General features: G+C 40.2%; 1 protein-coding gene across 1 annotated transcript in view; it reads left to right on the forward strand.

Annotated features, from left to right (window-relative positions):
- The window catches only part of ush2a (Usher syndrome 2A (autosomal recessive, mild)), a 224,815-nt gene that overhangs the window by 61,112 nt on the left and 141,726 nt on the right, over nt 1-21,977 (forward strand). The window contains 9 exon segments of the mRNA XM_034679779.1: nt 575-755; nt 4,207-4,370; nt 4,765-4,923; nt 5,053-5,281; nt 6,324-6,447; nt 6,577-6,724; nt 8,999-9,280; nt 16,420-16,595; nt 17,107-17,254. Of these exon segments, the coding sequence (XP_034535670.1) occupies nt 575-755; nt 4,207-4,370; nt 4,765-4,923; nt 5,053-5,281; nt 6,324-6,447; nt 6,577-6,724; nt 8,999-9,280; nt 16,420-16,595; nt 17,107-17,254 (1,611 nt within the window).

The raw sequence follows: 21,977 nt of genomic DNA on the forward strand, positions 1-21,977 counted from the left end.
GTATGTTTGAGACCAGATGATCAACAGCACGCTGAAGATATCGTTTTTTGCTGTGTTTTAAACTGCAAATATCCACAATGGGTCATACCTATGATAGGAAGTTATTTGTTTACTATCTGCTGTAAGGCATGAGAAAAATATGCAGAACTAATTTATACAAACAGCGACCCCTAAAATGCATTGGGACGGTCTTTCAGTGGTTTAACTTCCATCCCACAACAACAACATGGTTTATAGTTAGCTGTAGAATTGATAAGCAAAAAACATTGTTTTGTTCATAAGAGGTGTCTTATACTGACTTTTAAATAACTGTTGATGCATTTCTGGGTTAGGGTTAGGGTTAGGGTTAGGGTTAGGGTTAGGGTTAGGGTTAGCCCAAACGTATGCTTTGAGATGTGAAAAATCTTGATGTACATAAAATTTTAGAAATCATAAAAAGTGAAGGACCAAAGTAGAGTGAGAAAGAAGCAAAATAAGAACATATAAAAATAACTATGAAAGGAGGATGTGAAGAATAACTTTGTTATACAAAAGCTACCAGTTCAATCATTTTTCTTTGTTTCTTTCTGTCCAGACTTCTACCTTTCCCCAGATCAGAGCATGTGTGTGGAGTGTGACTGCCATCCCATGGGAGCATCCCAGCGTAGTTGTGAGAGTCAGACTGGACAGTGTGTGTGTGCCCATCCCTCAGTGGGAGGGCCACGCTGTGACCAGTGTTGGAAGATGTTCTTTGGATTCAACCCTGGTTTGGGCAGGTAAAACATCCTGAAGTTATTCACACACACGCACACATACATTCACACACACACATACACCCACCCACGGCCAGCAGGCGCAGTATCTGTAAAGACAGTATACAGATTGGTTGGCAGACATATGACTTACAAGAGTTAAGAGCTGCTTTGACCTTTACCGCTCATGTCTCTACCTGCAGGCTACCTCACACACAGCCACACACAGCCACACACAGCCACACACACAGCCGTACACACACACACACACACACACACACACACACACACACACACACACACACACAATTTTAAACATGCATAGGCAGATACAACACACACACTCATGTACGTTCCTCTCAACAGGGTGTCAAAGCAGATAGATTATCCACAAACTGTTTGACTAGTGGTCCTGTTAGTGTGGTTGAGTGTGTGCGCGTGTGTCGACCTTGCCTTATAACCGTAGTCCCCGGTGTGCAGGCTGTGGCTGAGATCTCCGCACAGCAGAGAAAGATGGGAAGATGGAAGGAAGGGGAAAAACAACTGAATGATAGATAGTCTTATTTACTAAGAGATTAAAAAAACAAAAAACATCTGATGGTTCATGATGACTGAGACAAAGAAAACTAAAAGAAAGATCAGGAAAGAGGGCCCAGGCAAACAACCCATAATAGACCAATATGAGATGAGTATTGTATCAATGTTTTCCAATAGTGTTACAAAGTTTTAGAGCTCTTAGGTTTTGATAAGCCAAAAATGTAAGATTAATTTAATTATCTGCAGGCATTTCTTAAAATGTATTTATGTTCATCACAACTTGAGGATTTTTTCTTTACAATGTTACACATTTCGAGGATTTAAAACGCTTCAATGTTTCTTAATGTATGAGTTTTACTGGACGTGTGTTGAGTGCATGTAATTGTGTGTTTGTGAAGAAAAAAATCCATTTCAACATTTCAGTTTTTAAAATATCACATAAATTCATCTCACAGACCTACAGTATGTCCCAGAGCAGTGAGTTACCTCTACCTCCCTCTGTCCTCTTTTTTCCCTTTTCCTGTTTTATTGTCTTCCTTCTTGGGGAAAAATGACAGAGTATTCAGTTATTACTGCTGAATGCTTTTCTGGTGCCCAGAGTTGCTCTATAATAAGGATTTCTTCATCTAAACGTCATCAAGTAATTTATCCTCCCCCTTCAATCAATAGGCTTTACACAAATGAATTAACACACATACACACACAAATTGATGTGTGAGCAATTGGCTGAAGATGTAGTCCTCGTCTAAACGTGTCTCCATGGAGAAGCGGGTCAGAGAAATGCTGACCGCGGTTTCCTTCATCAAAGGGAAATATGATGGTAATTCTGTCTGGAGGGATTAAATATTGGCACGCACACACTTTCACTTCCACACATAATTTTATTATAAGGGATTACATGTGTAATATTCATACAATGTAAAACCTACAATAGCGTGCAGCTTGTGTTGTTGAGACATCACCATATTTACAGTAACTTTAAGTTAACTTTATGTCATTTAAAGTTAATATGCAAACAGTTACTAATCGTACTATTTAGTCCTGTTGTTGTTTTAGAATACTATATCTCTCTAAACAACTGTCTGTCACACTCATACTGTACTTTAAGGCTGCTGAAAAAGGGGAACACGGGTGTGATGTTGGTGTTTTCTTTCTCCTTGGTAAAGGAGTGAAGGTCGAGCCACTGTGGCATTTGTGCAACTGTGTGCATTTGTACCCGTGTATTTTACAGTATGACTGTGTGTGTGTGTGTGTGCGTGTGTGTGTGTGCGTGTGTGTGAGTACCAGTTGACAAGACAAATTTGCAGCTCGTTAAGAGGCAGTGGCTTTTCACACAGCAATAAAGAAGGTGTAGCAGTGTGTGTGTGTGTGTGTGTGTGTGTGTGAGAGAGAGAGAGAGATAGAGAGAGAGAGAGAGAGCATGTGACTACAGTGTGGGTAAGAAAGCAAAACACTTCACTTTGTGTGTGTGTGTGTGTGGGGGACACGGTGATAGGCTTTGTACGGTGTCACTGTCTTTGTCAGGGGTGTGTGTATGTGAGTGTGAACCAGACATCTTCCAACAAGCAGGCTTCGCTGTGCATGTGACTCTGTGTGTGTGTGTGTGTGTGTGTGTGTGTGTGTGTGTGTGTGTGTGCGTGTGCGTGTTTGTGTTTGTGCGTGCGGGGTGATTGTGTGCAAAGGTGTGAGGTGGCTGGCCGGGTGATCACCCGCTGTCCCGCCCCAGTGAGGGTAACACCACAGTGGTGACCCAGACACTTGCACCGTGAGACGTGCACACTCACAACCTGTGACATGTCTGATCAGGAGAGCAGCTTCTGTGAAGTTCGTTTCACAGCCATGGGGTGATTGTGGGTGGGATGGATGGTAGCAAGGGTCTTCCTCGTAGTGTTAAGGTGAAGACCCAACACCTTTCAGACATACACACACATACACACAAACTGAATTTCAAGTAATCTTTCACTAATGCAGATTCATTTAGTAATATTTTTTATTTGGCCTTCAATCCCTCCACAACATCTGGCTTTATAGTTCGACCCTGGATTCAACACATTTTAACATTTATGCTTTTATCAGAAACATCGTGTTACATCACAGTTATTAAAGATAATCCTCATATCCATCACATTCTGACTATTGTAATTCCATCTTCACTAGACTAAGCAAAGCAACCCTGGATTTTAACCAGTGGTCCAAAATGCTGCTGCTAAGCTTTGACTGGGTCCTCAAAAGGGTCTCTCATGAATCAGATCAGATTAATATAATTAAGTGGCTCAACTAAATTCTGAATCATTCAAGTTTCTCGTGATCACTAGAGTTCTGCATGGTGAGATACTTTGTTATATTAAAGACCTAGTGTTGCTGATATAACCAGTAGGTGTCTGTTGTTGCCTTGTGACTGTGGAAGTCTCTGTCACAGACTTAGGATTGATGGAAACATTTGGAAAGGGCTTCAAGATCCACTTGATCGGACTTGCTCATTAAAGCAGGGGTTGGTAGTCAGATTTAGAAACACTTTTTGTTATATGGTTAAAATGATCTTTCTGTCCCGATGGCAATCAATACATAATGTGTTCTTAAAAAAGAGTGAAAAAAAGCTGCTATCTACAGCCGGAGTAAACCTGGGAAAACACCCACCAACCCCTGCCATCAGGAGCCAAATTATGAAACCAATCAAATCCCGTTCTGCTACATTCAAATTCATGCTAGTTTTTCGTGACTAGTGACTACCAACACTAGCTTTAAGAATTTGATTCAAATTCTTTTTTTGAATGTATTTCTGTACTATGATATCAGTTGCTTTTTAATGAAGTCCTTTGTAATAAAAATGATATCGCCTAAAGTTACATTTTTTTCTCACAAAACTTCCAATGAAAGTTACTAACCAATAAAACTGTAATGAGTTCATGACCTCTCTTTCTTTCCCTTGTGTGTCCAGGTGCCAGCCTTGTGCGTGTGACCCATCGGGTAGTGTTAATGGTTCATGTCATCCAGACTCAGGGCTGTGTGTATGTAAGATGCTGGTAACTGGAGACAAGTGTGATCAATGTCAACGTGGGGCGAGTCATTTCGACCCTGAGAACCCCTTTGGCTGCAGTAAAGGTCTGTTGAATTTGTACACACAAGCAGAATCCACACACATTTACCTAAAGCCACGTTGCTGTCCCCAGGTTTTTTTTTGCATTTATGCAGTGCTAGGCTAACTGGCTACCTGTACCTCTGAGTTATTTGCTAAGATAACAAATATGTATATTGATCAACTATTCTGTTAAACAACAGCAAAGACTGAGTTTATCAATGATTTAAAAAGTCGTTCAATGCTGACTGCTCACATTGTTTAAACCAACAACACAGTGTAACAAAATCAACAGGCTCAAATCATTATATTTTCTCTCTAATATTAGATAATATTAGTCACAGGTTTTCATGGTGCTAGTGTCAGCTATCTACCGTTGTTTGTTTATTTATTTTTAAATATTTGTATCTGTTTATGTAGCGCCCTCCCAGCAGCCTGCTCCAGCAGGTTTTTCTCTCAGTTATTCTTCCATTCATCTTTCCTGGCATCCACCTGACTCCCCAAACTCGAACAAACTCAACTACACACTCATGAGGGATGGACAGTTGGTACATAGCATACAAAGTCACTATCCTTTCAGTAAGTATTCATACAGGTTTTTATAAACTGTAATAACCTCAATATTTTAAATAAAAATGAAACACAATATCTGTTTGATTGAATTTCCCACAACTCTAAACTTGATTTTTGTCTTGCTCCTTCCTTCAGGCCCTGACTCATTTGAAGACACTGGTTTGTTTCCGTACACTAACTACTCCTACTGGCTGATAACAGCTAATGCAGCTGGCTCTACAATAAGCGCTTCAGCCTCATACCAAACTTTAGGAGCACCACCTGAAGCAGAACAGCTCAATCTAAACCTTGTGGGAAGACCTGGTCCAACAATGGCTAGTTTTAACTGGAGCACACCTCGAAATGATACTGGCCCGGTGGAAAGGCAAGTAAAAGATATGGGGCAATAGATGCACAGTTGTAGAGAGGTTGAACTTGAATACAAGGAGTGTTAGCCAGAAAAACAAGTATGGAAAGGAGGAAGGGAAAATATCGTATTTAACTAGGTGATAGAAATCTATGGAACATAGTATAACAAAGGTGTTTTTTAATAAATGAAGGAGATAGATGTTATGTAATTGAATGTATAAAATATAGACATGGTCTCAGTGATGTCACCCATTTTTTTTTTTTTTTTTAAAGTTATATTTTTGGGGCTTTTACACCTTTATTCTATAGAGGAGAGGACAGTGGATGGTGTGGGAAGCTGGGAGAAAGTTGGGAAGTGACATGTGGGAGGGGGGCCATCGGCTGGATTCGAGCCCGGGCCACCCACTGCATGGGCTCGCAACTTAACAATTAGGCCAAGTCCCCAATAAGTCACCCATTATTGAAGAGGCTTTTTGTAGTTCAAAGATGAAAGTCGCCATGTTGAAAATGCCAACACCTGCTAACTTCAAGGAAAGCTAGAAACCAGCAAAGAGGTAGAGGAGAGGAAATAGCCCAGCTGCCTTGCAAAAAGCTAAACACACCCAGCTGTCAGTCAAATCAGCCAAACCCCTAATTATGCCTAATTAGGCAGAACTCTTAGCCTTTATATGACCAAACAAATGAATTATAGAACATTGTAACCCTTTTATAGTTCTCACTAACAAAAAATGAAGTTTCAAGACAATTCTGCATTGACTTCATTTTTTTGACACCAGAGGTTGTGTTTGGGATGGTTAACTGGAAAGGATCCGTCTAGTTTAAAGATAGAATGAACTTTTGCTTGAACACATAGTGAACCGACAAGAGGCCATCCTGAAATATGGGGGAAACAGAGGGGATGATTTGCAACAGTAGCCTGTTTCTAGGCATCTGAATTGCTGCTTACAGTTCAAATTGAAGTCTGTAGCACTTTGTTATAACTGAACCACAAAACAAAAAATCAAATAGAAAAGTAAAAAAATATCTGAATTGATTGTCTCAACTGTTTGTCCCCACAGGTTTGTGTTATCCTGCTCAGAGTCATCTAGTGGAGCAGAGCCTGTCATCCACTACACTGGCTTATCTACAGAAGCTGTCGCAAGTGGCCTAAAGCCCTTCACTCAGTACACTGTCATATTGGAGGTGTGTGGGGAAACAGCATTTTAACTAAATATAGCTTGATTAGACCTTTCATTTTTAAATCAAGCTCTTTGCATATACAACATTCACAATCTACAAAATATGAATTAAAAAAACATTTCCCTTCTGCAGGCATGCTCTTCTGGGGGTTGTTCTTCCACCCCACCACTGTCTCTTCTGACAGCTTCTTCCCCCCCACAAAACCAGCCCCCACCCACAGTCACTGCCACAGGACCTAATACACTGCTTGCTACCTGGGAGCCCCCCAGTCAGCCTAATGGTAGGACCCCAAACTTACACATGCATACTGCTCTGATCATATAGGACCTCATACAATAAATGTGCTGTACACACATCCATGCAATTAAGAATACACACATGTACATGTTTATATTATGGTGTTATTATTGTGTTACTAATGCATGACATAACAACAAATGAATTATTAATGTCCATGTCAGAATGAATAAAACAGAAGAGTAAACACACACATACACAACCAACATTTGTAGCTAACATGAAACACTGGCTTAGTGGTATATCTTAAGGCTTATGTCCCTGAAGAAGTGTGAGAATCAACAAATACCACTGTACACACACAGACATACACACGTACTAACACGTACACACACTGGATTGAAACTGCCTTTGGTAAATCCAGAGAGCTTCGTAATGGCTCTGAGGCTCAGTGTCATACAGAGCCCTGTAACCTGGGTTTGTCTGTCTGTTTGTGTCTCTCAGTTTTTCCCTATTTATTAATCTGTTTCCCTCACAGTGTTATACTTACCCTGCTTGTATGCTACAACTCTCTGTAGCCTCCCTTCATTTTTCATGTGATCAGTTTTCAAAGAATGGATAATATTGCTCTAATGTGAAATCAACATTAATCTCAGCCCTCCACTGTATGCCACAATTTTTTTATCTGGTTTTCCAGGTGGGTTTTTCCAGCACTGATGTTTTCTGTGAACTCTACTAAAAAAGTCTCAACTGCAGTTCTGTGAATGTACGCTCGAGGCTGGCTCCAGAAGTACCGGGAACCACATACACACTAATTCAAAACAGCCGATCTTTACAGCAGAAATAAACATGTTTACAGCCTGGTACAAAAAACGAGTGTAGTCTGATTAGCTAATTTCTCTATCGGCACACACTGAACGAGGGGTGAATTTTTTCACAATGCTGCAGTTTTGAAGATATTAAGATTACAAGTTTTCCATTACGAGAGGCACAGCTGACTGAATTGACAGGCGGGAACACTAAATTTCAAGTATTTTCCGGGATCGATCTTTGGAAATGTTAACAATCATTTATCCATTAATCATTAAAAAACGAAAATGTTTTCCATGTCAAAAACAATGCCAAATGCGTTTTTTTCCCCCCTGAATCAAATTTTCCGTCACAACACAATGTTTATAACTGACGGTATTAAATAGCTATGGATCGTATTGAGGTGAACATAATGTAAAACGCTCAATATCAACATGTGGAGCAGGCTCATAATCTCTGCGGACATACAGTCATAAAAGTGAAGGCTCAGACTTCAACATGTGGATTTACTGCAACAAGAGAACAAAATAGAAACATACTTCAGACTCACAGTGTCCAGTTTTCTGTCTACTCGTTCTTATTGGGGAAAATAAGCATATGAACGTGGTCAGGTGTCAGCCGGGAGCGCAACTGGGTCATAATCAGTCCGGCAGCGGAGAAAAAAAGCTCTCGTGGAGACCTGTCACTCAGACGCAGCCCCCAGCTGAGCGTCTCCACTCTGCTCAACACCTTTAGACAGCTTCACATCGAAACATGCTTTAAACTTAAAACACCTCCCTGATATCTGAACGAAATACGAGACCACATGATGTTTGATACATGTGATATAAAATTGAAACAAAAAAATTGTAAGTAATTAAAGTTAAGTAAGTTCTTAACAATCAATTAATCGATAGTCGAGTCATTGTTGACACCCCTAGTTCAGGGTCTTTGAGAAGGTTGATGTTAAGCCTTGTTTTGATTTATTCTTCCTTCATACTTAAAACAAGATTTTGACTTCGTCTGATGCAGAGTAAGTTTGTAAATCTGCTATTGTATGTGCTGTGCTGCTTGCTCTGTCCTCATTTTAACCCAGCTTTGTCATTTTCCTATTAACAAGTGGAGCAGAGCATGAGAGATAAGGACAACAGCCTGGTTTACACTAGAGAGCTAAACAGAGCTGGCCAGGACTTAGTCATTATCAGCCTGTTTTCTACAGCAGGGCCAAACACTGGCCAGGGCTTTCTCATAATTTGTGGTATAAAATTTTTATCAAAACAACATTATTGTTTATGGAAAAAATAGCCTCTTGGTGTCAAAAGGGATGAGTATTAAGTGGGAATATAGACTCACATAAATGATTCTTTGATTCCTGTATTGTGAATGGACTTTATTGCACTGGGACACTAAAAGAAAGGCGAGTTAGTATGAAAAATGAAACTATTCCAGCATGTCTGTACAGTTTCTACAAATGCACCTGTTTCCTTTATCCAGTTTAAACGTTTTATTGTCTTTTCTTTCTGTTCAGGTGTAATCACAAGGTACGAGCTCTTCCTTCGTGGTCCGGTGGAATCGAAGAACCTTTCGAGTCGTGCTGTTGAGAATAAAGTTTTCTTCAGCTCTGGTTGGCTGGATTCAAGTATGTCAATAGAAGCACAGCTTACCAATAATAGCAAAGTCCCACCACCAGAGAACACTACCACAGTAACAGATCTGAAGGCTTTCTCCACCTATCAGATGAGAGTTGTGAGCATCAATGTGGCAGGAAGTGTGTCATCAGGGTGGAGCACTGCACGCACCATGGAGGGAGGTTTGTATCTAATGTGTTACTCAGAACTCAGTACATGTGTTTCTTTAAGTGCAATTTTTTGTTGTTGTTGTTAAAGGATAAACTCGTTGCCAATAGAGAACTACCAAGGTTGGAGAACAATGCATGTGTGCATTTAAAAAATCACACACATTCTCCATACTCTTGTTTAAACTGTCAAAATGTCTCTTGAAGTTGGAAGTAGTTCATTTTAGAGATAGACCGATATGTTTTTTTTCAGGGCCGATACCAATACCGATTATTAGTAGTCAAGGAGGTTGATAACCGATATTTGGAGCCAATATTCATTTGCAATAAAAGGGGAAATATTAGCGTCAACATTTGGATAATACAAACTCAGGGTTCCAACGCGTCCTGGAAAACCTGGAAAACCTGGAAAACAGTTGACCAGTTTTCCAGTACTGGAAAACACCTGGAAAATGGGAGAAAAAGTCAAATGTCCTGGAAAATCACATATAGTCCTGGAAAATGATTCCAACATGACTGCGTGCGACCTGACCCTATTAACAAAACACATCCCCGTTCATTGAAAGTTGAGTGCACGCTGTGCTGGAAAAGACAGCGACACTGCGCAACTTTTTTCACATCTTTTCTCCTTCACTTCATAATCATGCATTCACAGAAAACAGGGGTATATTGTTTATGTTTTATGGTACATTAACCTTGTAGAGTACTCAGAGTGATTCAAAGAGTCTTATATTTAAGTTATAGTGTGACCAGTGGAGTCGGGTAGAGAGCTTGGGGGTCTGTGCCTCACAACTTTCTCTGCAGGCTGAGAGCTCAATTACTGGGGGTCCGCGAACCATAGCATGGGGGTCCGTGAAATAATTTGAATACATTTCTAATAAATTATAAAATTGTGCTGTGTCATTACAAAACAGCATACACCATTGTTATGATATCATTTGGTAGCTCGAAGGGATATGTGAGTCTTGCTACTGTTCATTTTCTGAAAGCGTTTAAGATCAATTACTTGAAAAGTTTAAATGCTGTCATGTTGAGTCCACAAGGAATGAAATGACCCTCTGTTTTAAAGTATACAAGTGGTATTTACTTGATTCAAATTGAAGTGTTATCTGTTCATCACTATGGTACAGGTCTGAAGTATTTACATTGATATGTTTTACAATACAAATAGTTCCAAGGGAAACTAAGAGTGCAAATGGTAGTAAGCATGTGCTTTAGTGATGGGAGGCTCTTTTGACTCGGCTCCCAAAGAAGAGCCGGCTCTTTCGACTCCCGAACGGCTCTTAATTTAGGACCTTTTGTAGCCGCATATTTTACCTTAACTTTGCAAAACTAATGGTTTGTGTTGAAAACCCTTTTATGTACAGTGTTTTTATGAGAAGACTTATAAATGCCCAATTTTGTGCATTTATTCTCTTACAAACCAATTCTCACCCTGATCCTAGGTAGGGTTAGGGTTAGGGTTGTGATTAGGGTTAGGGTTGGGATTAGGGTTAGGGTTGTGATTAGGGTTAGGGTTGTGATTAGGGTTAGGGTTAGGGTTGTGGTTAGGGTTGTGATTAGGGTTAGGGTTGTGATTAGAGTTAGGGTTGTGATTAGGGTTAGGGTTGTGATTAGGATTAGGGTTAGGGTTGTGATTAGGGTTAGGGTTGTGATTAGGGTTAGGGTTAGGGTTGTGATTGTGATTAGGGTTAGGGTTGTGATTAGGGTTAGGGTTGTGATTAGGGTTAGGGTTGTGATTAGGGTTAGGGTTGTGATTAGGGTTAGGGTTGTGATTAGGGTTAGGGTTGTGATTAGAGTTAGGGTTGTGATTAGGGTTAGGGTTGTGATTAGGATTAGGGTTAGGGTTGTGATTAGGGTTAGGGTTGTGATTAGGGTAAGGGTTGTGATTAGGGTTAGGGTTGTGATTAGGGTAAGGGTTGTGATTAGGGTTAGGGTTGTGATTAGGGATAGGATTAGGGTTGTGATTAGGGTTAGGGTTGTGATTAGGGTTAGGGTTAGGGTTGTGATTAGGGTTAGGGTTGTGATTAGAGTTAGTGTTGTGATTAGGGTTGTGATTAGGGTTAGGGTTGTGATTAGGGTTAGGGTTGGGGTTAGGGTAAGGGTTGGGATTAGGGTTAGGGTTAGGGTTGTGATTAGGGTTAGGGTTAGGGTTGTGATTAGGGTTAGGGTTGTGCTTAGGGTTAGGGTTAGGGTTAGGGTTGTGATTAGGATTAGGGTTAGGGTTGTGATTAGGGTTAGGGTTGTGATTAGGATTAGGGTTAGGGTTGTCATTAGGGTTAGGATTAGGGTTAGGGTTAGGATTAGGGTTACGGTTAGGATTAGGGTTAGGGTTAGGATTAGGGTTAGGGTTAGGGTTAGAGTTAGGGTAAGGGTTGGGATTAGGGTTAAGGTTAGGATTAGGGTTAGGGTTGGGATTAGGGTTAGGGTTGTGATTAGGATTAGGGTTAGGGTTGTGATTAGGGTTAGGGTTGTGATTAGGGTTAGGGTTGTGATTAGGGATAGGATTAGGGTTGTGATTAGGGTTAGGGTTGTGATTAGGGTTAGGGTTAGGGTTGTGATTAGGGTTAGGGTTGTGATTAGAGTTAGTGTTGTGATTAGGGTTGTGATTAGGGTTAGGGTTGTGATTAGGTTTAGGGTTAGGGTTGTGATTAGGGTTAGGGTTGGGGTTAGGGTAAGGGTTGGGATTAGGGTTAGGGTTAGGGTTGTGATTAGGTTTAGGGTTAGGGTTTTGATTAGGGTTAGGGTTGTGCTTAGGGTTAGGGTTAGGGTTAGGGTTAGGGTTGTGATTAGGGTTAGGGTTGTGATTAGAGTTAGTGTTGTGATTAGGGTTGTGATTAGGGTTAGGGTTGTGATTAGGTTTAGGGTTAGGGTTGTGATTAGGGTTAGGGTTGGGATTAGGGTTAGGGTTGTGATTAGGATTAGGGTTAGGGTTGTGATTAGGGTTAGGGTTGTGATTAGGGTTAGGGTTGTGATTAGGGATAGGATTAGGGTTGTGATTAGGGTTAGGGTTGTGATTAGGGTTAGGGTTAGGGTTGTGATTAGGGTTAGGGTTGTGATTAGAGTTAGTGTTGTGATTAGGGTTGTGATTAGGGTTAGGGTTGTGATTAGGTTTAGGGTTAGGGTTGTGATTAGGGTTAGGGTTGGGGTTAGGGTAAGGGTTGGGATTAGGGTTAGGGTTAGGGTTGTGATTAGGTTTAGGGTTAGGGTTTTGATTAGGGTTAGGGTTGTGCTTAGGGTTAGGGTTAGGGTTAGGGTTAGGGTTGTGATTAGGATTAGGGTTAGGGTTGTGATTAGGGTTAGGGTTGGGATTAGGATTAGGGTTAGGGTTGTCATTAGGGTTAGGATTAGGGTTAGGGTTAGGATTAGGGTTAGGATTAGGGTTAGGATTAGGGTTAGGGTTAGGGTTAGAGTTAGGGTTAGGGTTGGGATTAGGGTTAAGGTTAGGATTAGGGTTAGGGTTAGGTTTAGGATTAGGGTTAGGGTTAGGGTTAGGGTTAGGATTAGGGTTAGGGTTAGGATTAGGGTTAGGGTTAGGGTTAGGATTAGGGTTAGGGTTAGGGTTAGAGTTAGGGTTAGGGTTAGGGTTAGGGTTAGGGTTAGGGTTGGGATTAGGGTTAGGGTTAGGATTAGGGTTAGGATTAGGGTTAGGGTTAGGGTTAGGATTAGGGTTAGGGTTAGGGTTAGGATTAGGGTTAGGGTTAGGGTTAGGGTTAGGGTTATGATTAGGGTTAGGGTTGGGTGCTTAGGGTTAGGGTTAGGGTTAGGATTAGGGTTAGGGTTAGGGTTAGGATTAGGGTTAGGGTTAGGGTTAGGATTAGGGTTAGGGTTAGGGTTATGATTAGGGTTAGGGTTGGGATTAGGGTTAAGGTTAGGATTAGGATTAGGGTTAGGTTAAGAACCAGATCTAAATTTAAGCATACATAACTAGAATCAAACTCATGCAAACAGAACCAGAATCAAACTCAACCAGAACCAAACCAGAATCAAACTCAACCAGAACCAAACCAGAACCAAACCAGAACCAAACCAGAACCAAACCAGAACCAAACCAGAACTGAACCAGAACCGACCCAGAACAGAACCAAACCCGAACCAGAACAGAACCAAACCGAGCCAAAAACGTACCAGAACTGAACCAGAACCGCACAGAACCAGAACCGAACAGAACCATACCAGAACCGAACCAGAACCGGACCAGAGTGGAACCAGAACCGAACCAGACCCGAACCAGAACCGAACCAGAACCGAACCGGTACCGAACCGAATCAGAACCGAATCAGAACCGAATCAGAACCGAACCAGAACCGTACCAGAACCATACCAGAACCGAACCAGACTTGAACCAGAACCGAACCAGAACCGAACCGGAACCGAACCGAACCGGAACCAAATCGGAACCGAACCGAACCAGAACTGAAGCAGAACCGAACCAGAACCGTACCAGAACCGAACCAGAACCGTACCAGAACCGAACCAGACATGAACCAGAATCGAACCAGAACAGAACCAAACCAGAACCTTACCAGAACAGAACCAGAACCAAACCAGAACCAAACTAAAGCAAACAGAACCAGAACCAACTCAGGTAAACCGAACCAGAACCAAACTCAAGCAAACAGAACCAGAACCAAACTCAAGCAAACATGTCCTCAGTTGAGGTTGGCATTGAGAAAAATCAGATTCCTCAGCTTGGATGGGCTGATCCGATTTTTCCTCTCAGTGTGTATTTGCCCGGTCTTCAAGAAGACTCTCTCTGAAGGAACAGATGAAGCCAGGATACACAGCCTCCCCTCCACCACCTGTATCCTATATCCTCACATATGATTGGCCACATGGCCACCATGCTGACCAATCAAAACAAAGTTCTGCTGTGAGCAGAGCTGGGGCTGAGCACTGAGAGCTAAGGAGGGAAAGGAAAAAACTGGGAGCCGTCTCTCTCTCTTGATGCGAGCCGGCTCTTCTGATTCACTATAAAGCATCGGCTCTCAGAGCCGCAGCTTTTGATCATGACACATCACTAATGTGCTTAATCTGTGTTACAATTATGAGGGGGCCATGGACAATTTTCTCACCTGTAAGGGGTCTCTGGCTCCAAAAAGTTTGAGAACCCCTGCTCTAGCTAGTAGGAGTCCAAACTCCCGATAGTGAAAACAAACGGAACAAAAAGAGCGACACAGCTGCACAGAAACTCCACGTTGTAGACATCGCTGATCATAATAGACATCGCCATGCAGGAAGACAGTTTAAATTTTTTTAAATCTCTGAGAGATCTTCAAATACAGAGTGTTTTTTACACTCTGACGCCGACTCTGTGATATTTATTTGGTTGTGATATGGGTGTTGTTTATTCTGTATAGTTAGATAGGTAAGTTAGGAGTCAGTTTAGAGGGCTGGTATATGAATAAGAAATATCAGATTGGGCTGTAATCATTAAAGAGAGATGTGATTGCTGTGTTGCTTGGCATCAAACATTTCAGCATGAAATCTGTGGTATTGTTGGATACCTTAGGGTTGCTTACTCCCTTTTATAGGTGGGTAAGCACTACAGGATAATCGGGCCGATTTTTGTCCCGATATCCCCCTTACAATCAAAGCCAGCAAAGGCCCGATTGTTTGATGTTTGCAAACGACTATGTGTCTGATTTTCCTGTAGTGCGGGGTGTGTTAAAAGTGATTTTGTCCGGTCTGAGACACTTGGAAGGAGAGATCGTAAATAATGAACACGTTTAATAGTTTCGACTACAAATCCTGTAGTGTGTGAGATGCTCTGAGAGGAGCCCAGCACTCAACTGTGTAATGTCACGTGTACCGGAGCAAAAGCCAATCAAGACTCGAGCTGACTCAGCTGACTGATGGAAGAGGAAGTAAAAACAATCTGTAATACTTGTGACAATTTTTACTCACCGCCAACTTGCGCTGTAATGCATACAGCCCACATTCCCGCCGTCTCTATGACTTTTCCATAATCCTTTTTCTTTTTTTGTGTGTTTTCGGAAAGTAAGAGGCCAAAAACAATCATCATTGCTTCTTCCTGTTCGTCCTCCATGTTTGTTTACACCAGTCATGTTTTACTATGCAAGATTTGGAATATTGAGCGTGAAGAACCTGATACTCTGCTGAAGAATCGGTTAATGTGTGGTGTGCTCTGAAGTGCACACCACACACTATAAGATCAGATGAGAGAGATAATGTGGGATCTGTCTTTTGTCATCATCAAGTGTGTGCTCTCTAAATGTGTGAAGGTTTGAAGAACCCTGTAATGTGTGCCAGCCTTAAGCAGAGGAATGCTGCATAGGTAACTGGCACAGAGTACTCAAATTATGAATGGACATCAGTAATCATCAAAATATAACAAAAGTGATGTTTTGGTTAAATTCTGACAATTATGGTGATGGATGTGACAAAAATCCCTGTATTACATTAAGAAACAAAAGTGTTTGTCAAAAGCAATGCAGAGAGAGGAAATAGGGAATGAACACTGGGTGTGGGGGAGGGGAAACTCATTAAGGTATTTGAATTTCAAATAGATGATATGGCTCATTAAGACTAAACGATTGCCTCCAACGTCACTCTTAGCTATGTGTCTGGATAACAAGCATATGATAACACCATTTGAAACGTGGGGAGTGTGTCAGTGTTTGTGCGCGTACATGTGCCGTGTCAGAAAGACAGAAATGACTGTGGTTGTGTCTACCGTGAATCACATTTCACAGCTTATTTCACAGCTAGATGCCATCAACAGTAGAATAAAGGAATCCGTCTTTATAATCTGTTGTGTAATAGTGGCTCTCACAACCATAAAATTACCAAATGTTTAAATCCATTAAGTCCTCATAATATCCACTGAATCTCTATTGCTAATCTGAGTGTGTGTCTAAATCTTCATTTTATTTTCAATCAAATACCTGAAAAAGGTTGATTTCAAGAGTTATAAAGTGAAAGAACATGTGAAGATATGTAACTTAGGGGATTAGAGGTCTTAACATTACACTCCAGTAAAACACAGCTTGCCAGGGTTTTATATGAAATGCATCTTTTTGGGCTCACTTTTTTCAACTCCTCAAATAGAAAAGGGAAACTACATTTAAAAGCAAATATCAAAAATACGGTACTTATCCAGAAATAACGTGGCATGTGATCTTTGTTTCCAGATCCAGAGTTTATTGCTCCTCCACAAGTGACCCCACTGTCATCCAGCGCTCTCAAAGTTACTTGGAACTCCACTGAAGGTCAAGGGATCATAGCCAGAGGACAGGTTGCAGAATATCGAGTCAACTTAATCACTAAACAGAGCAACAATCCCTATGCTCCTCCGCTTATTAGCCAGGTTTGACACGCATACACACACACACACTCACGCACACACACAGATCCAACATTTTCTCTATGAATCTTCTTTTCGGTTAATGGTGTTGAATTGGCTCATCTGCAGACGAACTTAAGTTTCTTGAATAGAAAATTGCGACATACAAAACAGCATGAAACTTTTACATGCAGAAAGAGTTTATTTACTTATGCAAGTTTGTCTTGCCAGATTGTAATGAATTTAGCTTGATTTGCTGCAGAAACTCTCAAATCAAAGAGCAGACATCTGCCAGATTTTGTTTGATTAAATCATTTAGACTGATAGTCACAATGATTCCACAGTTAATCACAAAGCTTATACGGGCTCTACAATCATTTAAGCAGTTAAGTCACTATTTAGAAGTGTGAAGACAAAGTTAGTGAGTAAAAGTGCTGACGTCAGTTTTATTCCTTTTAATCTTTTTTGTCGCTGTTAACAGTAAATTAAACTTTAAGTTGTAGCTATAAGTTCCCTTTTTGTTTTTGTTTTTCAGGTCCTTCACAGTCTAGGACCATCATCACAACCTGTTTATGAAGTAAAAGGACTGAAGCCCTACCATGTGTACAACTTCACCGTTACACTCTGCACAAAGACGGGTTGCATTACAAGTATACCAAGCTCAGGACGGACTCTACCAGCAGGTAAAGTAAATCAACAAACTTGTACAACATATGGTCTTTAGATACCAGGTTCAAAACCAGGAAGATAAGTGTTTTACAAACTCATTCAAAGTGTGTTATGGTATACACATATGAAAGGATAAAAGCAGATCAGACACATACTGCAAGTGGTATTAGATCATGACATCCCTTTTCCACCGAGGCAGTTTCAGGGCCGGTTCGGAGCCGGTGCTCAATTGAAAACCATTTTTTTGTGTTTCAACTGCGAGAGAACTGGCTCCTGGCCAGGAAACCAGGTTCCAGAGCAGCACCAACTCTTTCCTGGTCTAGAACCGCAAACCGCTTACGTCAGGGGCCAGGGGCGGGGTTGCCAAAAAGACAAACCAAACGAGTTTCCACCATTTTCCTACAGTGAAAAAATACAAAAGACAAAGCTAATGGATTCCAAGGCTAAGCAGTGGTCGGTCGAGGAAACTAGCTGCCTCCTTGCTGTTTGGTCATCGCAGGAGATCCAAAACAAGCTGGAGGGATTGACCAGGACTAAATCTATTTTGAGAGATCCGGCTGCTAGGAAAACCGGTCACAAAGAAGTGTGACATGCTCTTCCACGTGCTTGAGCGGCTGGAAAAACAAACTGTTGCTGTGTAGGTTCGCAAGTTGAACCATCTATGAACCAGCACGAGCACCAGCCCGGGACTAGAACCAGGTTCGTGTTGGTTGAAAAGCAGTCAGTGTGCGATATGGTCACAACAACCCAAGCCTGTGTCACACACACATACATCCAAACGCACACAGTCAGTCATTTGATACTCAAGTGGCGACAGCATTGGTCATGTTAACCAGAGAGGATCTTCATGGCGCTCGGCAGTAAAAACAATTTACTGTTAATTACAAGAAGAAAAATGTGGCGTTGCATGCGGTTCCTGCTGGTCATGAATCAAACACACAGACTTACAGTAACACATACAAGATCTCTTCACTCTCTCTACTCTGTCCCTCTGCATCTATTGGATTTATTACATTATGGAAGTAGAAGGAATTAGATGTTTAATGACTCAGACTCAAATCTATGGGACTGGGATGGGCACTAATTGATCAGTGCAGAATGACAGACACACACACGCAGACAAAGAATTTTTTATTCAGTGTCTTCGTCTGTATCTATTTCTTGGTGACAGTTTTTTTCATGTCTATACTCAATCCCTCTTTCATTTCTGTTCCTACCAGTTAAACACTTGATAACACATGCAGGCAGAGGAACATGAATGGCTCTGCAATATACATGTTACACACACACACACACACACACACACACACACACACACACACACACACACACACACACACACACACACACACACACACACACACACACACACACACACACACACGCTAACTTGACCCTCCAAAACACTATTCCATCTGTTCACTCATGGTCTCTACTCTTGCTGCTTATTTTATGTTTTTTCCTGTTTTGTTTTCATTTTTTTAATCTATTTTACGGTGAATAGACAATGGGTGTGCTGAGTGGTAAGGAAAAGGAAAAAATAGCTTTCATCTATAAATACATGCTCAGGGATTTGAGCTTTTGAACAAACTCTAAACAGCTACATCTGTTGACATAGTGAATATCTTCATTTCATATGATTCTCAAAAAGTCCTTCCTTGTGTTTATTGTGATGAATGATACTTCATATTGTCATTTGTGGACTTTTTAAATGTATTTTTAATGGCTACATCTGTTGACACAGAGGCAATGTTTATTTCAAGTGATTCCAAAGACTACTCTTGACTGTAATACAGTACAATACAATATGGCTTATTGTACCCAGTTGGCTTTTTGAATGTATTTTTAACAGCCACATCTGTTGCTACCATTTTGTTTCATCCAATGCCAAAGTTGTCCCTTGTTTCAACTATAAGAAATGATAATGGCATATGCCGTTAAGCAGTTTCTTTTTTTGTATCTCAAAATCATTTGCATAGCAAGTGCCACTCCATTGGGTATTCAGCTTCTGTTGAAGCTCCACACTTCATGTCACTGTCTTCTTGAGAGTTCACAGAAAATATTTAATGAAATTTAAAAGGTTCATCTAAGCAGCTTTTCCTCTGAGAAAGCAGGGTAGGCTTTTTTGGAATCATTTTTTTCAATTATTCAAAATGTATTTGAGACCTAACAGCAATCGACAGATAAAATCCAGAGAGCAAGAAAACAAGAATTGCATTAGCTGTGGCTGTGCCATACCTTTTAAAGTTCTGTGCAACCAAATTAAATAATTGGATCATTTATGTTACATGGGTGAAATCTTTCAGAAGCTAAGGGACATGAGCTAGTAAGAAAAGAATGGCAGGGTAATATTTGTATGAAATGAATGAAGGAAGTGTAGTGCTTCCCTCGCACTGCTCTCTTGTAGTTTCAAATTTTCACAGTTAGTAAGGCAGAGGTTGACCTAAGACATGTGCTTTGACTTTTCTGAGGCAGGGCTTACTAGATTTAGATTTGTCTTGCTTGTTTTTTCAAAAGTCACCTTCTCAGATATTCGCCTGTCAGCAGTAGGGAACGAATGAGTTGCAAACCTGAGCTGAAAGAAAGTTCCCTTGATTGTGATGATTATTATTTTTCAATCTGTTTAAATTCCTCCCTGACAGTTCTAAAGGCTGAATAGAAACTTAAATTTCTATTTATTTTAAAACATAAATATTTGTTTTATTAAATTGCAGATTTTTTTATAACTCCAGCATTAAAAAAAAAAATTAAATTATGTTAGAAATCTTCCCAGGGAAACCCCAAGTAAACCTATTTCATGATTTGTACATATTCTTACCCAACTTAGAAAAACTAAAATAAATCTTGGTCCTCTAAATAAAAAAAAAGTTAAATGAATAATTATCTTTTTAAAATAATCTATAATGCTGATGTAAAAAACTCCCACAGCTACAATTGTTTTATAAGTTGTTTATATTAAATTCCATCAGTTAAACTCATAAAAACAAACAAACTCAAAACTTCTCTCTTGCTAATTTGCTCTGAAATGTATCTTTCAAAGGAAAATATGAATATTGTGACTCTGTGGAGGAAATGATCCGCCATTAAGTTGCACTCCTGGTAAGGTGTACTTAGGCGTGGTACTGATGCATTGATAAATCTACCACACATAAGGCTGGGCCATTAGAGTCAGCTACCATCTGCTGTAAGTGAGCAGACAGCATCTGTGAACCACTGGAGTTACACCAAAGCACATGACTAAACATTAGCGTGCACGCTGAGACAGACGCAACAACACATGGAAAGAGCTCTCTGTCCATGTGTGTGGATGCATTCGCAATTGTTTCAATGTGTGTGTCTTTCCACAAAGTTATCGATCAAGACGTAAAGTGAGTGGCTAATCAGGGCCTGATGGTGATGTTTTATGTATCCTACATCCATAAAGGCTTGTTCTACAAGACATACACACAGAAAGACATACACACGTACACACTCACACTGTAACACCACTCAACAGAACAGGAACTTTATTGATTTACGCATAATTGGCCTGAGGCCCTTCTTGAGGAGAGAAATATGCATGGCAAGGGATCGCCATGTCAATAAGTGGTGTGCTTGTGTGCGTGGTGTAACTGTACGCTAAGAGCCTGTTAAGACATGTCAGTCGCTGTAAAAACAGAAAACACACACATGCACATTTGCTCCTGGGAGCCGGCCCATGATTTAGCTGCTTCATTACCATGTCGGCAGCTAAAATTAACCTTTCTGGTGGACTGTTAACCTTGTGCGCGTGTATGGGAACATGTGTAGGTTTGAGCGTGATCATGATGGAGCAAGTGGCTTTTGTCAAACTGAATATGTCACATTGTTAAAGCGCATTTCAATGAATCAACAAGCAAATACAATAAATGAATACATTACATGCTGAAAATACATGACAGCACATTAGAATCCCTCTGATCACCAGCGAAAAAAGCTTTCATACAAGTCCTAAAACAGCCAAGTAATACAAATCCATATATAGATTCACACTTTCACATACTTCTCTGTCAACTAGAAGTCTAATTATTATTATATTATTATATTATTGTATATCTAATAATGATATTGCTATAAATGCTAAGAATGCAAAGAAAATTAGTTTGTAGAGTAATGATAAAGAAACAGGTGTCCCACAGACTGGCTTATGCAGAAGCTGAATGTTTATACACTATCATTTTATAATCTGTATCTGAATCAGCTTCTTTCGTTCTCTATTCAGCGCAAAGAAAAATATTCCTCCAGACAACAGCTTGCGAAGTCACTGAGGCAGCTGTTGTTTTTTATGTGTATATATATATATATATATATATATATATATATATATATATATATATATATATATATAAATATATATATATATATATATATATATATATATATATATATATATAAATATATATATATATATATATATATATATATATCAGAATGATAAAGCATGAAGATATAAGTCAGTAAGACAAATATGTGTTTTGATTTTAATGCTAAATAAAAAAATAAAGGGTACACACAACATCTTGCTGTTAAACATTACACCTGCTATTTTGCAAAACCTCTGGTTAACTATACATTATCCCATTTATTACCCGTAACATTTTTCTCACATTGTCAACAGGAAGAGGTTAAATTTTAAACTGTAAACTAGATGCTGTAATACCTTTATTCGGGTTGCCGGATATTGGTTGATGTGGGATCAGATTGTCCCTAGCATTGCCT

Source organism: Notolabrus celidotus, chromosome 3 (assembly GCF_009762535.1).
Source record: "Notolabrus celidotus isolate fNotCel1 chromosome 3, fNotCel1.pri, whole genome shotgun sequence".
Lineage (NCBI taxonomy): Eukaryota > Metazoa > Chordata > Actinopteri > Labriformes > Labridae > Notolabrus > Notolabrus celidotus.